The 14,436-nt window shown below is 47.1% G+C and overlaps 1 protein-coding gene across 4 annotated transcripts in view; it reads left to right on the top strand.

Annotated features, from left to right (window-relative positions):
• lpar1 (lysophosphatidic acid receptor 1) overlaps positions 1–14,436 on the top strand; it is a 137,066-nt gene that overhangs the window by 61,287 nt on the left and 61,343 nt on the right. For 3 of the 4 annotated variants that reach the window (XM_038804141.1, XM_038804139.1, XM_038804142.1), the window contains exons 2-3: positions 3,421–3,524; positions 7,781–8,525. In XM_038804141.1, the coding sequence (XP_038660069.1) occupies positions 7,790–8,525 (736 nt within the window). In that variant the 5' untranslated portion in view covers positions 3,421–3,524; positions 7,781–7,789. Of the gene's footprint in view, positions 1–3,285; positions 3,309–3,420; positions 3,525–7,780; positions 8,526–14,436 lie in introns of those variants that run through there. The other variant, XM_038804140.1, reaches the window with a different exon arrangement.

The following is a 14,436-nucleotide window of genomic DNA, read 5'->3' as shown; positions in this document are numbered from 1 at the left end:
TGCTGCCCTTGTCCTTCTGGATGGTAAGGGTGGCATGTTTGGAAGGTGTTGAGGGTGCCTAGGTGAGTTGCCGCAGTGCATCTTGTAGATGGTACACACGGCTGCCACTGTGCGTCGATCTAAGACATTTTACACCTGGGCATCAGGCAACAGCAGTAGGGAAGGAATGAAAAGCAAAAGTTAGGTTTCCAGGAGATGTTTGAGCTGGGGAGAGTTTCAGCAGAAGTGTTTAGGAAGGTGGCTTGTGATGTAGAGGTGATTCTGGTGGGAGGGTGTGTCAGTGAAGGAGCTGCCGATGAGCAACCAGCTAATTGGAACGGAGGCTGGAAGCAGGGATGTGAAGTGGGAGGAGGTTACAGAGATGGGAATGACAGCCTGGAAAATCGTGTTACTGCGAGCCAGCGCAGTCTGATCAAGGTCAGGGCGACAGATAATAGTGAGATTCTGTTGGGGCTCAGACATTGAGGTTGTGGGGCTGAGCTTGTGCTAATCAGTAAGGTGGATACATCGGGGTAAGAGAGGCCTGTTTATATAGAACCGTTCACAATCTCAGGCATTACAAAGAGTTCGACAGCCAATGGGGCACTTTTTGAAGTGTGAAACCTGTCTTTGATGACCCTGCCAGCTGACCCTTCTGAAATATCGGTTCTTATGTCGGAAATATGGCAGCGAATCAGCACCCAGCCATTGCCCTCAAACGGCAACGTGATAATTTATGTTTGTGATGCTCGAGGGGTGCATATTTTCCCAGACACAGAGGAACTCCCCCGTTCCTAAGGTAGTCGGGAAGGAAGGTTTTGGGGAGAATCCCAGGCTTCAGACTAGAGGTACAGGCACCTCTGACAGAGGAGCGAACATAACGGACCCGTAGGAGGCCAGAACAGGAGAGGTGCTGAGATGTCAGAGACCCCTCCCACCCAAGCATTGCCTTCTTCCAGATCCTTCCATCAGGCAGAAGTCTGAAGACTTGCACATCCAGACATAGGAACAGTTTCTTCCCCACAGCTACAAGACTCCTCAACGACTCCCCCTCGGGCTGATCTGTTCCCTGTAAGAACACTATTCACGGCGCCCTATGCTGCTCTTGCTCATGTATTTGCTTTGTTTGGCTCCTTGTTCCGCACTGTAACCAATCACTGTTTATCGATGTACCATTTGTCAATGTTCTCTGTTGGTTATTCTTGTGTCTACTATGTACGTACTGTGTACGTTCCCTCGGCCACAGAAAAATACTTTTCACTGTACTTCGGTACATGTGACAATAAATCAAATCAGAACAATACTTTTCAATGTACCTCGTACACGTGACAATAACTCTAAATCTGAATCTAATCTAAGAGGTTGGGCAGGGCACTTGTGGGGGAATGAACAGGAATTGTGCCACGTGACTTTTTTCTGCCCACTTGAAATGCGATATGTTACGTAGTTGGGCAAGGAATGTGTTTGTGTTTACTGCTCCTTTCAATGCCGCAGATAATTGTGGCAGTCTAACCCCAAGATTCCAAAATTACAGAGTGCAGTGTTACAATCTCAGTGGATGTTATAACTGGACGGGAAGATTCCGGAATGGAACCCTGGCTCAAAAGACGTAACTTTAATCTTTTGTAAATGTGGAAAACCAGAGTCACAGGTCCGCTAATTAATTTTAACAACTGTAAAAAAGCATTTATTAAACATAGAAAAAACACTCCCCCATTCCCTTAACAAATACGCATGGATTTAAAGATCAACACGGATTACAAAGTACATCTTAAGCTACAATGGTCTCGTTAACACACAAAGTCCCTTTTAAGCAAACAGGATGACTGTGGTAAGACACACTCCTCCCTAAACCCAAGTGAATGTCTATGGATTTGGCCTCAAAATCCCCCCAGATGATTCCGATCCCGTGAGCTACCTTGTCTGACCGAACTCCGGCTTCCACACCAATGATTTGAAATTCCGCTTTCAAAAGTAACACTTTCAAATCATCTTTTAAATTATGCTTCCCCTCTGCAGCTTCCATCAGGGTTTCATTTTCAGGTTTTAAACCGCTCTCTACCTTCAGGTTTCCTTTGTCTTTTCGGCCAGTCCCGCCGGTGTGAAATACACAAGGTCCATACCGGTGGGATCTGGCTCTGAGGGCGGCCTGCGGAATCCTCGGGGGAGGGGCGCGGGGGGATCCAGCCTCGGCGGGAGGGGGGGCGGCACGGTGGCCTGGCCCACGATCGGGACCCACCGATCTGTGGGAGGGCCTGTGCCGTGGGGGAAACTCTTTCCCTCCGCGCCGGCCTCTGTAAAGCTCCGCCGTGGCCGGCGCGGAGAAGGAACCCCCTGCGCATGCGCAGTGATCACGCTAGTGGTTCTGCACATGCGCCAGAACACGCTGGCGCTCCCGTGCATGCGCCAACTCACAGGCCCTTCGGCGCCGGTTGGTGCGGCACCAACCACTCCAGCGCCGGCCTAGCCTCGGAAGTGCGGAGGATTCCGCAACTTCCGGGCGGCCCGACACCGGAGCGGTTCACGCCACTCTTTGGCGTCGGTATGGCCCACCCACCGGTTGGGGGAAAATCCCGGCTTAGATGTTTGGCATCTGTTTTTTTCAACCATTACTCCATAGTATGGCTTTTCTCCCAGCAAGGCTGAGAGAGATGTTTCTTCTTTAGCCTGCTAAAACCAACTGCTCAGAGCTATGGAGCTGCCTTCTGTCTCACTACCTATCTCCAACTACAATCAGATTAGCTAAACTAAAATTTTAAAGCTTCTCTACCTTACAAGGTCCCCAGTTGCTGAGCAACACCTGCATACCTCTGCTGATCAATTTATTCTTCACGTTGTTGCCCTATCTAAGCACAATAGAAACACAATTTAACCAACCCCACACATGCAAACACCTTTTTCAGTATGACTCTAACTGTAGGTGTTATTCTTCCAGGCACAGAAACGTTAAATTAAACCCAGTTAATGCAAGGTTGAGCAATGCAAATATAAATCCTTTAGAACTATCTTTGTTTTCCTAACATTAGAAATGTTTGTGGTTTGCTTATTTTACTATTTTCATCTTCATTTACATTTTCGATGTTATCATAATGAGATGTCCAAAAATAAATATACAAACTCCGGGAATTAGGATAGTTGATCCATTAACTGTGTTGGAGTGAGATTATTTAAGTATGCAGCTTGTACCATTTTGTTTTATCAGGCAGTTTTACCCTTGACTGTCAGTCACCTAGGAACGCCTCTATCAAGGAGAGTTCACTTGCCAACTCAAACAGCATAAATCGTTGCCTCTCCTGACCGCGGTGTTCTTGCGAATTGTCCTGAAGGGTGTAAGACGACAAGCTTTGACAAGACTTTTCTTTTGTTTCTCAGCAATCCTTTTTAGATTAATGGTTTGTGCATATTATGTTGATTTAAGCGGGTTTCTGTTAATCCTTTCAGGTCCAGGTAAAACAGCAAGGACACCGTGTTCCTTTCGTGGACTGTGGGCTGCCTCAAAGCGGATCCACGCAAACTTTAATCGGAGGTGACTCGCGGACCACAAGGTAAAACCAACAATGTACATTTACGTGGCACCTTTAACAGAGTAAAAAGCCCGAGCGGTTTGATTGGAGGCACAATCAATCGCAATATTATTTTTTTGAACCACGTTAGAATTTGGGAGGGTGAAGCAAAGTCTTGCTCAAGGTTTGTAGGGGGAGAGAAGGGTTTAGGAAGGGAGTTTCGGAGCTTGGAGCTTAGGTTACTGCAGGCAGGGCAACCGATGGTGGGAAGAATGAAAAAAATAATGTCTCCTTGCTTCTTCTTCTGTGGCTGGAGAAGGTGAAGTCACTGACACCTGGTGCAAGTAACAATCGAGGAATGGAGTGGAGGCGTGTTGGGTAGGATCTCGGTAATACAACAACAATTCAGAATGGTGGTGTACTGCAGAATAAATGATTTTGTTTTTGGATGCGGGGGAAGGGTCTGGCTCTGTAACAATCAGATCTTTGCCATGAATTGTGCAATATTCTCTATATAAGCCAGTTATCTGTTGTTGTCAAGCCGTGCCTCTGGGGAGCTGACCCACGCTGTGTTGTATCTACTAGTATAATCTGTGCTCGACACAGTAATACTGCCTGGCGGCCTGAACTAGATATTTGTGTCTTTTTGCCCATGATCTCCTCTTCCATCACTTTCTGAAATTGGACGGCTCAAACACATGGTAGGTAAAGGCATGATTCAACTTTTTGTAATATAGAGTACCCAATTATTTTTTTCCAATTAAGGGGCAATTTAGTGCGGCCAATCCACCTACCCTGCGTATCTTTGGGTTGTGGGAGTGAGACCCACGCAAACACGTGGAGAATGGGCAAACTCCACATGGACAGTGATCCAGAGCCGGGATCGAACCAGGGACCTCGGCGCCGTGAGGCAGCAGTGCTAACCGCTGCGCCACATGCTGCCCGTAACCAGTGCAACTTTAACCTGTTTGCCGTGGTAATAAAATAAAGAATGTGCCATGCTTCCCTGCGTTGGTGGTTTGTCGATCTGGACCTGCATTCGAACCATCGGGCAGTCTTTGCTGGGCCAGTCTACCCTGCAGGATCTTGTTTCAATGCATCCTGCCATGTTAAAGATGGCAGGATGCATTGAAAATGAAATGAAATGAAATGAAAATCGCTTATTGTCACGAGTAGCCTTCAATGAAGTTACTGTGAAAAGCCCCTAGTCGCCACATTCCGGCGCCTGTTCGGGGAGGCTGGTACGGGAATCGAACCGTGCTGCTGGCCTGCCTTGGTCTGCTTTAAAAGCCAGAGATTTAGCCCAGTGACCCAGTAGCCCAGAGAGAGGTTAGCAAAGCAAACGGAATCACAGGCTTTGTAAATAGAGCCATGATGTGGAGATGCCGGCGTTGGACTGGGGTGAGCACAGTAAGAAGTCTTACAACACCAGGTTAAAGTCCAACAGGTTTGTTTCAAACACGAGCTTTCGGAGCACGGCTCCTTCTTCAGGTGAAGAAGGAGCCGTGCTCCGAAAGCTCGTGTTTGAAACAAACCTGTTGGACTTTAACCTGGTGTTGTAAGACTTCTTACTTTGTAAATAGAGGCATCGAGGGAAGTTATGCTGTACGTTTATTCAGCTTTAATTAGGCCCTGACTAGAAAATTGCGTCCAGTTCTAGTCACCAGACTTTCGGGAGGATGTGAGGGTCCCATGACATACTGAGAAATGTACAGAACTGTAAGGGTTAATGTAATGTCCGAATTAATCACTAGAGGGAGCTAGATGCAAAACTATATAAAGCATCAATGCTAAGCCTTCTGGGAGAGAGTTGAAGAGAAGGTTAGAGAACAGACCGTCGGAAAGCTAGTGTGAGTGAGAGCAGATCATAGTTATTGTATTTGTGTGGAGATTAGTGATAGATGAGTGTAGATTGTATGGTTATTGTCAATTATTTATTATATAGAAGTAAGAGTTGAATTCAATTAAGTAGTGTAAATAAATCTTTGTTCAATATAAAAGCTGGTTGTGGTCTTTGTGAACACTCCACCATCCATCATAGGATCTGATCAACACAAAGAACAGCACAGGTCCTTGAGAGAGTGCAGAGGGGAGTTACCAGAATGGTTACAGGGATGAGGGACTTTGGCTAGCACTGCCCACACAGTTAGTTTGCAGTTATTCTTGAAAATAAGCCGTTCAATGCCCCAGGTCCGTCTTCACGTTTTCCCGAGTGGTGGAAATTTATAGAGTAATTATTGTGGTGTTAGAAGGCGACAAAAACACTACGCGTGCTGAAGGCTAAAAAGAGCATTCAACGCTCAAATGATTCACTCCACAAAAGTGACAATACCACATTCAGATAGAACTACAACGACAGGTTGAGGAAATCTATGGTCAGGCTTGAGTGAAATCTAATAATAATCCACTGCTAATTCGATCACAGCCATTTCAGACACTGAGGTGTGACCCGGACAGATTAAATAGAGGAACCTGTGCGTGTGAAAACCGAGCACACAATTGTGTGATTAAAATCTTGAGGCTGGAAGGGATCTATTGTTGAACCTTCTTTCCTCTGTTGGAGACCTGTGAATCGAGATTATTCAAACAGTACTGTTCACTCCTCCCAGTAATGAGTCACCATTCTTGTCAATTTAATTAGTCCAGAGGTAGTACATTTGTGGCTTCTCTCCCCCCCCCCCCCCCCCCCCCCCCCCCCCCCCCCCCCCACCATCACCACCACCACTAAGGATTTGGAAAAATAGTTAATTTACATGTTTCTTTTTAACACATGCATTCATAGAATCGTTTTTATGGTGCAGAAAGAGGCCATTCAGCCCACTGAGTCCATGCTAGCTCTCTGCACAGCAATTCAGCCAGTCCCATTCTCCTGCTCTCTCCCCGCGTCCCTGCGAGTTTATTTCCCTCAAGCGCCCATCCAATTTCCCTTTGAAACTGTTCGTCATCTCCAGTTCCACCGGTCCCCCATGGTCAATGAGTTCCAGGTCATTAGCACTCGCTGTGTAAAAATGTCGTTCCTCACGTCGTCCCCGCTCCTCTTGCACAAAACGCTTGATCTGTGTCCCCATCTCCTGGTACCATTAACCAATGGGAATAGCTTTTCTTTGTCCATCTTATCTAAACCTGTCATGATCTTGTGCGTCTCTATTATGGGTGATGGAGAGAAGGTTGGGGGGGGGGGGGGGGGGGGGCGGGGAACAGACGGTGGAAAAATGATGGGCCAAATGGTCACCTTCTGCACCGTGACAATTCTGATGAGGCCTGAGGTCTCGTGTTTCACTATCTACTCCCTCATTAAGCGCTGCTACCTTCAAAGAGCAATACACGTGAACCCCAAGATAAAGTAGAAACCTAGACACAACTGTTGTCAGCATTAGGGGCTGAACGTTGGGCAACAATCCTTGGGTGTACTTTTTCAATATTGACCCATCGATTTAAGTGTGTTGGCGCAGTGTTAAAATAGAGGAATGTCATGTGACTGAGATGTGATAAGTTTGCGTCCATGAAAATAACATCTAGGTTTGATTCTTAATTTACTCTGGAGGTGATATTTCAAAGTAACTGCCGCAATGTGATAATATCTCTTGCGATGCCGACCTCTCCAGCTCAGAGGAGCGAACGAATAAAACTGTTCAATCTCATTTCAGCAGGTAGCAAATTGTTGTTGGAGTTTTAAAAATGTCAATTTTTTTTTCTTTTTCCATCCTCTCTCTCAATCCAAGCCATCGTTCCCTCTCTTTATTTCCTTTTCTCGGCTTGATTTAGCTCTAATTCGCCCCTTTTTATTTCGTCTCCCTTGTTCCTCTGATTCTCGATACTTTAATCTCGTCGGTTACAGATATAGGGTTACAGATATAGGGTTACAGATATAGGGTTACAGATTGGTCCCATCACGCACTGAGGTCGCAGATGTCTGCTGCCTTTGCTGACCCGTTACTAGCTCACATTGACACCCCCCCCCCCCCCAAAAGCACATACTGCTTTTGATCTGTTGGTGAGTGGGAGAAAAGGTTTAAATTATCTGCCCCAGATGCCCCATCCTTGTAAAGTTTACTCCATTAATCCATTTGATAAGACAGCGAATGGCATTGCTGTTAACTTTCAGCAGACCCTGCTCTCTAATACATACATGTGGTTTGATGAGGATCTATCAACGGTGAAAGGAAATGAAAAGTCTGACAAACGTTCTTTCAAAGTTGTGTTTGAAATCACATTGCGATTGTCCAAGGCCCCAGTGCCACGAGACTTAAATACTTGTTTCTGCCTTGCACTTAATCCCTCCTTCTTTTTATTCGTAGGTTACCAGGATGGAAAAACACTGCTTCCACGGCGAAAACATTTCCTTTTTTTACAACAACAGTGAGAAACCCTTAGCAACCGAATGGAACACAGTCAGCAAGCTGGTTATGGGCCTTGGTATCACCGTCTGCATCTTCATCATGCTTGCCAACCTGCTCGTTATGATCGCCATTTACGTGAACCGTCGCTTCCATTTTCCTATTTATTATTTGATGGCAAATTTAGCGGCCGCCGACTTCTTTGCCGGCCTGGCCTACTTTTACCTCATGTTCAACACGGGGCCCAACACCCGCAGGTTGACCGTCAGCACGTGGCTCCTCCGCCAAGGCCTCATAGATACCAGCCTCACCGCCTCAGTGGCCAACCTGCTGGCCATCGCCATCGAGAGGCACATAACCGTCTTCCGCATGCAGCTCCACACCAGGATGAGCAACCGGCGCGTTGTGGTGGTGATCGTGGTGATATGGACCATGGCAATCCTCATGGGCGCAATCCCCAGCGTGGGTTGGAATTGCATCTGCAACATCAGCACCTGCTCCACCATGGCGCCACTCTATAGCAGCTCCTACTTGATATTTTGGGCTATTTTCAATCTGGTCACCTTTGTCGTCATGGTGATCCTCTACGCCCACATCTTTGTCTATGTGCGGCAGAGGACTATGCGCATGTCTCGCCACAGCTCGGGACCTCGCAGGAACCGTGACACCATGATGAGTCTGTTGAAGACCGTTGCTATAGTTCTTGGTGAGTATTTCCCTGTTCAAGCGCTGCTAAAAGTTCACTGACGTCTATTATTTGCATTTGACTGTTTTCCTTTCCATTTTCTCAGTCTTCGGAGTAAGGTTAAGACTTGTTGGGTAACAATAAAACTGAAGCTTATTGTGGGTATCATTTCAGTCATCTTAAAAATAAATCAAGACATATTTCCGTCTCAGTGTCTTTAACAAATGAGGAGCTTGCTACGGGGCAGTGTACTGTTGTCCAAATGGTCCGTGTTGATGCATGCTTCAGCAACTAGCTTCTAATTGTCAATTTGTACAGCACTCCTCAGACCTCTGGTCCTTCAACTTGCTCAATATAAACATTTTCGTGCGACCTTCAAGAATTTGCAAATTTAGTGGCCTTTAGCAGTGTTTTTGCATTTTATCCTGCACTCCGCTATCTACTTGGGTGACAGGAAGTGCGCTAAACCAGTGCCAATGACCCATGTTTGCTGGAACAGTGCCAAAACTGAGAGGGTGCGACTAAAGGGGAGGACTGGGACAGATTTCTTCATTTAGGGAGAAGGCTCAGAGGTGACCTGGTGAAGGCCTCTGAGATTACGATAGAGTTTGAGAGGATAGATGCGCAGAACGTGTCTTCCACTTGTAGGGCGTGTCCAAAAGCAAGGGCCCTAAATAATAGGTAGTCACAATTACATTGCACAGGGAATGCGGGGGCGGGGGTGGGGCCTCTTTATCCAGAGAGTGGTGGGAATATAGAGCTCACTGCCCCAGGGGAGCGGTTAAGGCAGATGGTGGAGATGTATTTGAGCAGAAGCTTGGAAAAGTACACGAGGGAGGGAAGGATATGCTGGGAGGGTGACGGGAGGTAGGATAGGAGGATGCTCGTGTTGTGTTGGGCCGATTGGACTGTTTCTGCGCTGCAAACGATGTACAATTCCCAAGCTGGCCGTAGATGGCGTCATTTGTGGAATTTGAGAGTCCATCCCAATGTCAATATTGAAGTTCTAGACTGAGCAACAAGGAACCAATTCAGCGTTCAGATATTAGTTAAGTCATCGCCTGTCTGTGGTCCAAAAGTGATTAAAAGGAATTGCTGTTTCCTCTACCACTTGTTATCAGTTTAGCAGATGCATGGTACTGTGAGGCAGAGTCATACGTCAACATTGTCCAGTCTGCACGGCAAGAGCTGCTGCCAGAAGATTCAAAGACAGCTCTCTTTGTTCCCTAATATGATGAAAGAAAAACCTTTCTCTCAGACGAATCGTTGTTTGATCAAGGATGGTGAGACACTGGGATATCTTCGCTTGTAACTCCCTGTTCTTGATCGGTTGACATCTGGCCAGACACAAACCTTGGCCGTAATTCTGGGCGAGCTAGCGAACTTAACCGAACACAGTGCTCTTTACAGCAGCTTTGTTTGTTGCCTTACTGGAGATTGCAGCTTTGCGCACAGTAGGTACTGATGTAGTGACCATTTTTTTGGAGTTAACCCACGACTACACGTTGCTGCTAAACTACCCAGATCCACTCCACAACGGCGTTAAGTTGCAAGGACACACTAATTTCTCTGAAGGAATGTGTGCGTAAAGTAAAATTGCAGTGGTATTTTCTGCCTCTTTTTTCATAGAATTCATAGAATTTACAGTGCAGAAGGAGGCCATTCAGCCCATCGAGTCTGCACCGGCTCTAGGAAAGAGCACCCAACCCAAGGTCAACAACTCCACCCTATCTCCATAACCCAGTAACCCCACCCAACACTAAGGGCAATTTTGGACACTGAGGGCAATTTATCACGGCCAGTCCACCTAACCTGCACATCTTTGGACTGTGGGAGGAAACCGGAGCACCCGGAGGAAACCCACGCACACACGGGGAGGATGTGCCGACTCCGCACAGACAGTGACCCAAGCCGGAATCGAACCTGGGACCCTGGAGCTGTGAAGCGATTGTGCTATCCACAATGCTACCGTGCTGCCCATTTTTAGAACATCAGAATCTGTTATGTTAGAAAGAGGAGCGCTTCCAGTCATGTATTTTCCGAAACAGGTTTGCGTTTAATGTACATGAACCATATTCTTGAGGGTGCCAAATTATTAATTTTCATGACATCCAGGAGGTTTAAGATGGGTTCGACTGATCTATGTTTTCCTTGAGGTCCTGATGGCTCATGCTAATTTGCTTTTGTTCCACGACTTTCTTATTTAAAACAATCTGCCATGCACAGTGCGATTCTCAGCGAATTCTGGTGGTGAATTCCTGGCAGAGGGACCAGTGTAAAGTGAACTCGAACCTTGATTTGCGTCATGAAAAAAATCCTAGGCCCAATGGTCACTATAAACAACTGGGTCAAACTTTGCTGACAATAGATTCATATCATCTCCCCTTTTTAGACAATGAGCACTTTCATCTGTCTAACAATGCCTGTCCTGGTGTGACAGTGTGGCTCGCTTCAGCGTCTCCTGATTTTCTGTATTGAACTTTACAGCTGGCTCCCGTTCTGCCTGTAATTCAAGGCTCTCAGCGTGTGTGGTTGATGCACCGTCTGATCTCTAGGGTGGGTTATGTTTTCAATTTAGTGAAGAGCTTAGGGCAGGAAACTTTTAAAATGTAGGGCGCGATCGAACGGCCGCGCTGACCCCGAAAGGCAGCGTGCCTTGACGCAACATGGCTGATAGAAGCCGGGAGACCCCGTTCCCGGGATCTACCCGGCTCGCGACGCCTCACGGGATCTAACAGGATCTCCTGCGGCATTGTGATGTAAATCCCACCCACTGTGGGCGGGATCACTTTTTGGCAAACCTGCATATTAAAGTGAGACAGCTAGTCTCACTTTAATGTGTAGTTTCCTGAAATACCCGAGGCGTGGGATCCATCTCCCTTTGCCTGGGAGACCTTGGGTGACTGTCGTTCAGTACTGGTCTCCACAAATAATGACCAGGCACAACAGCACTCATGGGGGTCTCCCAGGAGATTGAAGGCCTCCTGGCGCATGTCCTTTAGGCAAGGTGGTACCCTCGTACCCTGGCAGTGCCAAGGTGACATGCTGGCATTTTTCTGCATGGTGGCGATTGGGCTGGGGTGCCTTCCTGGGTGTTGGGTGGGTGGGTTGGGGGGGGGGGGGGAGGAGCTGTGGACCCTCCCATAGTGCATTGGAGCTTGGTGGAGGTCGGGGGTCGCTTGGGGGGCCCTAGAGATCGGCACACTATTTAAAAATGCCGCTCCGATCTCTCGCTACACTGAGTAGTTCCGGCAAGTGGACATCCCCTGTGTACAAAACGGGGCTATATGCAGCCTCGGTCATGCATTCCCCGCTCAGGCCCCTATCTGACCCGAGTGCCATTCAATAGTGTTGTGTTTCTTGGCGCCGGGAAACATCCGGCTAAACGCGCTCGCTATGGGACTTCGTTCCCATTTAGTTAAATCCCACCTGTAGTCTTTTGGAAAGATAATAATTGGGAGAGAAAACTGCCGTGGAATTTTCTCATCTAGCTCGGCGTTCCTCTGTCCAGAGGAACTATTGTTATGTGACTGAAAGTGGCCTCCTGTAAATACAACCTGCAGTTATGAAGTGAAATGAAAATGAAAATCGCTTATTGTCACGAGTAGGCTTCAATGAAGTTACTGTGAAAAGCCCCTAGTCGCCACATTCCGGCGCCTGTCCGGGGAGGCTGGTACGGGAATCGAATCGTGCTGCTGGCCTGCTTGGTCTGCTTTAAAAGCCAGCGAAAACGAAAGCCATTGACGTCACTCCAAAGGTGTGCAGGTTAGGCGGATTGGCCGTGCTAAATTGCCCTTGGGTCAGGTGGGGTTACTGGGTTCCGGGGATAGGGTGGAGGTGTGGGCTTAAATAGGTGCTCTTTCCAGGGGCTGGTGCAGATTCGATGGGCTGAATAGCTTCCTTCTGCACTGTAAATTCTATGATTCGGTGTCCATGCTCAACTTCTCTACTGCCGAAGCCCTCATCCATTGGCTTTGTTACTTCTGAAATTGACTATCCCAATACTCTCCTCTCCAGCACCCCACCCCGCCCCCCCCATCTTCCTCCCTACATTGATGTCAGCTCATCCAAAACCTTCCTGCTTATTTTCTAACTCTCATCAAGTAATAGAGTGCACAAAAAAGGTGGCCTTTCTGTCCGTCATGTCTGTGCCAGCCATTAAGCACCTATCTATCCTAATCCCATTTCACAGGTCAGTAACCTCATATGCTGTGGCGTTTCAAGTGCTCGTCTAACTGCTTTTTAAATGTTGTGGATTCCTGCCTCTACCAGCCTTTCAGGGAGTGCGTTCCAGGTTCCCACCACCCTCTGGGTGTAAAAAGCTTCTCCTCAAGTCCACACTAAATCTCCTGCCCCTTGCCTCAGGTCTCGTTCACCCATCACCCCTGTGCTCGACGGTCTAAATTGGCTCATGGTCTAGTAATGCTTCACTTTAACAATGCTCACCCAGTCCCTCCGTGATGCTGCCCCTCCATATTTCTCTGATTTCCTCCAGCCTTGAGATCTGCATTCCTCAAATTCGGACCACTCCTGAATCCTATACTTTTAATCACTTGCCATTGGCAGCCTTGTCCTCAGCTGCCTAGACAACAATCTCCGCCTAAACCTCTCTGCCGCCCTCGTCTTTCAGGCACACCTTAAAGCCTGCCTCTTTGACAAAGCTTTTGATTACCTGTCCTCCTATTTGTTCAGATGACTTATTGTAGAGTTTTGTTTGACAATATCCCTGTGAAAAGGCTTGGGGCATTAAACTACATTGAAGGCCCTATAATAAATAGAAGCAAGTTGTTGATGAATTCACAGGTTCAGGGGTCTAGCCGAAGTTACTAAGTACGGATCCCTGGCCCATGTGCATAGTCCTACTCACAGGAATTACTCTTGAGGCATTGACAAGCCGACGGGTAATATTAAAGAAAATCTTTGACACCTGAACTCGCCCTTAACTGTGCTACACCAGCCCCAAGTCACAGAATCCCTAATGTCAGAATGAGACCATACGGCCCACTGCGTCTGCACTGGCCCTCTAAGTCCCAGAGAGATGGTTTGACCTACAGCTTAGCTATTTGTATCCAAGGTGACCACCTCTTAGTTTAATTGCCACCACTTGAACCTGCCAAATGTATCATTCGTTGATGGCATACACGTCAACATGTCTCCAAGACAATCCAAATGAGCTATTTTTGCTTAATGTACTGCCAAGTCACTCTCTAGTTTCTCCTGATAAAATTTATCATCCTCCTTGTTTAATTCGCTCAACTTAATCTACCATCCTGTTGATCAGTAAGTGTTTTTGAAATGGCTATTTACAGATATCTCTGATGAGAATGTGGTGAAGATTAAAGCGAATGTGCTGGCTTGGCATCCAGAGGGATACCCGCAAGTTATAATGAAGTGAATCAAGACGTGAACTTAAACCCTTCCTGTTCTGCGATGACTGATTATCCGATCCCAGCACAGAAAGTTTATTCCTTCTGACCAAAGACTGTTCCAGAGCCGCAACTTATAGAATGATACAGCACAGAAAGAGGCCATTCTGCCCGTCGTGCTGGTACCGGTACTTTGAAGGAGCTGTCCAATTGGTTCCACTCCCCTGCTCCTTATTTCACTCTCCACCGACGCTGAAAATCTTTCCCCTTAGACTAGTTCCATTTTTGCATGTAGTCATTGACTCAGTTTTTCAGGCAGTGCATTCCTGGCCACAATAATCCCTTGGGTAAAAATATTTTTCTCCTCTCGCCTCTGGGGGGTTTTTTTTTGTTTGTCGCTAACATGTTAAATGTCCACTGGTTACTGACCCTTCTGCCGTCGGAAGCAAATTCTCCTTATTGCCTCCATCAGAACCTTTTGTGAGTTTGAATTACTCTATTAAATCGTCTTCTCTGCTCCATGGGCGTTCTAATATCTAACCTTTGGATATCCTCCTTGGGATATG

Source organism: Scyliorhinus canicula, chromosome 8, assembly GCF_902713615.1.
Source record: "Scyliorhinus canicula chromosome 8, sScyCan1.1, whole genome shotgun sequence".
Classification (NCBI taxonomy): domain Eukaryota; kingdom Metazoa; phylum Chordata; class Chondrichthyes; order Carcharhiniformes; family Scyliorhinidae; genus Scyliorhinus; species Scyliorhinus canicula.
Note: the sequence above shows the minus strand (reverse complement) of the source record. Positions and strands in the feature narration are given on the sequence as shown.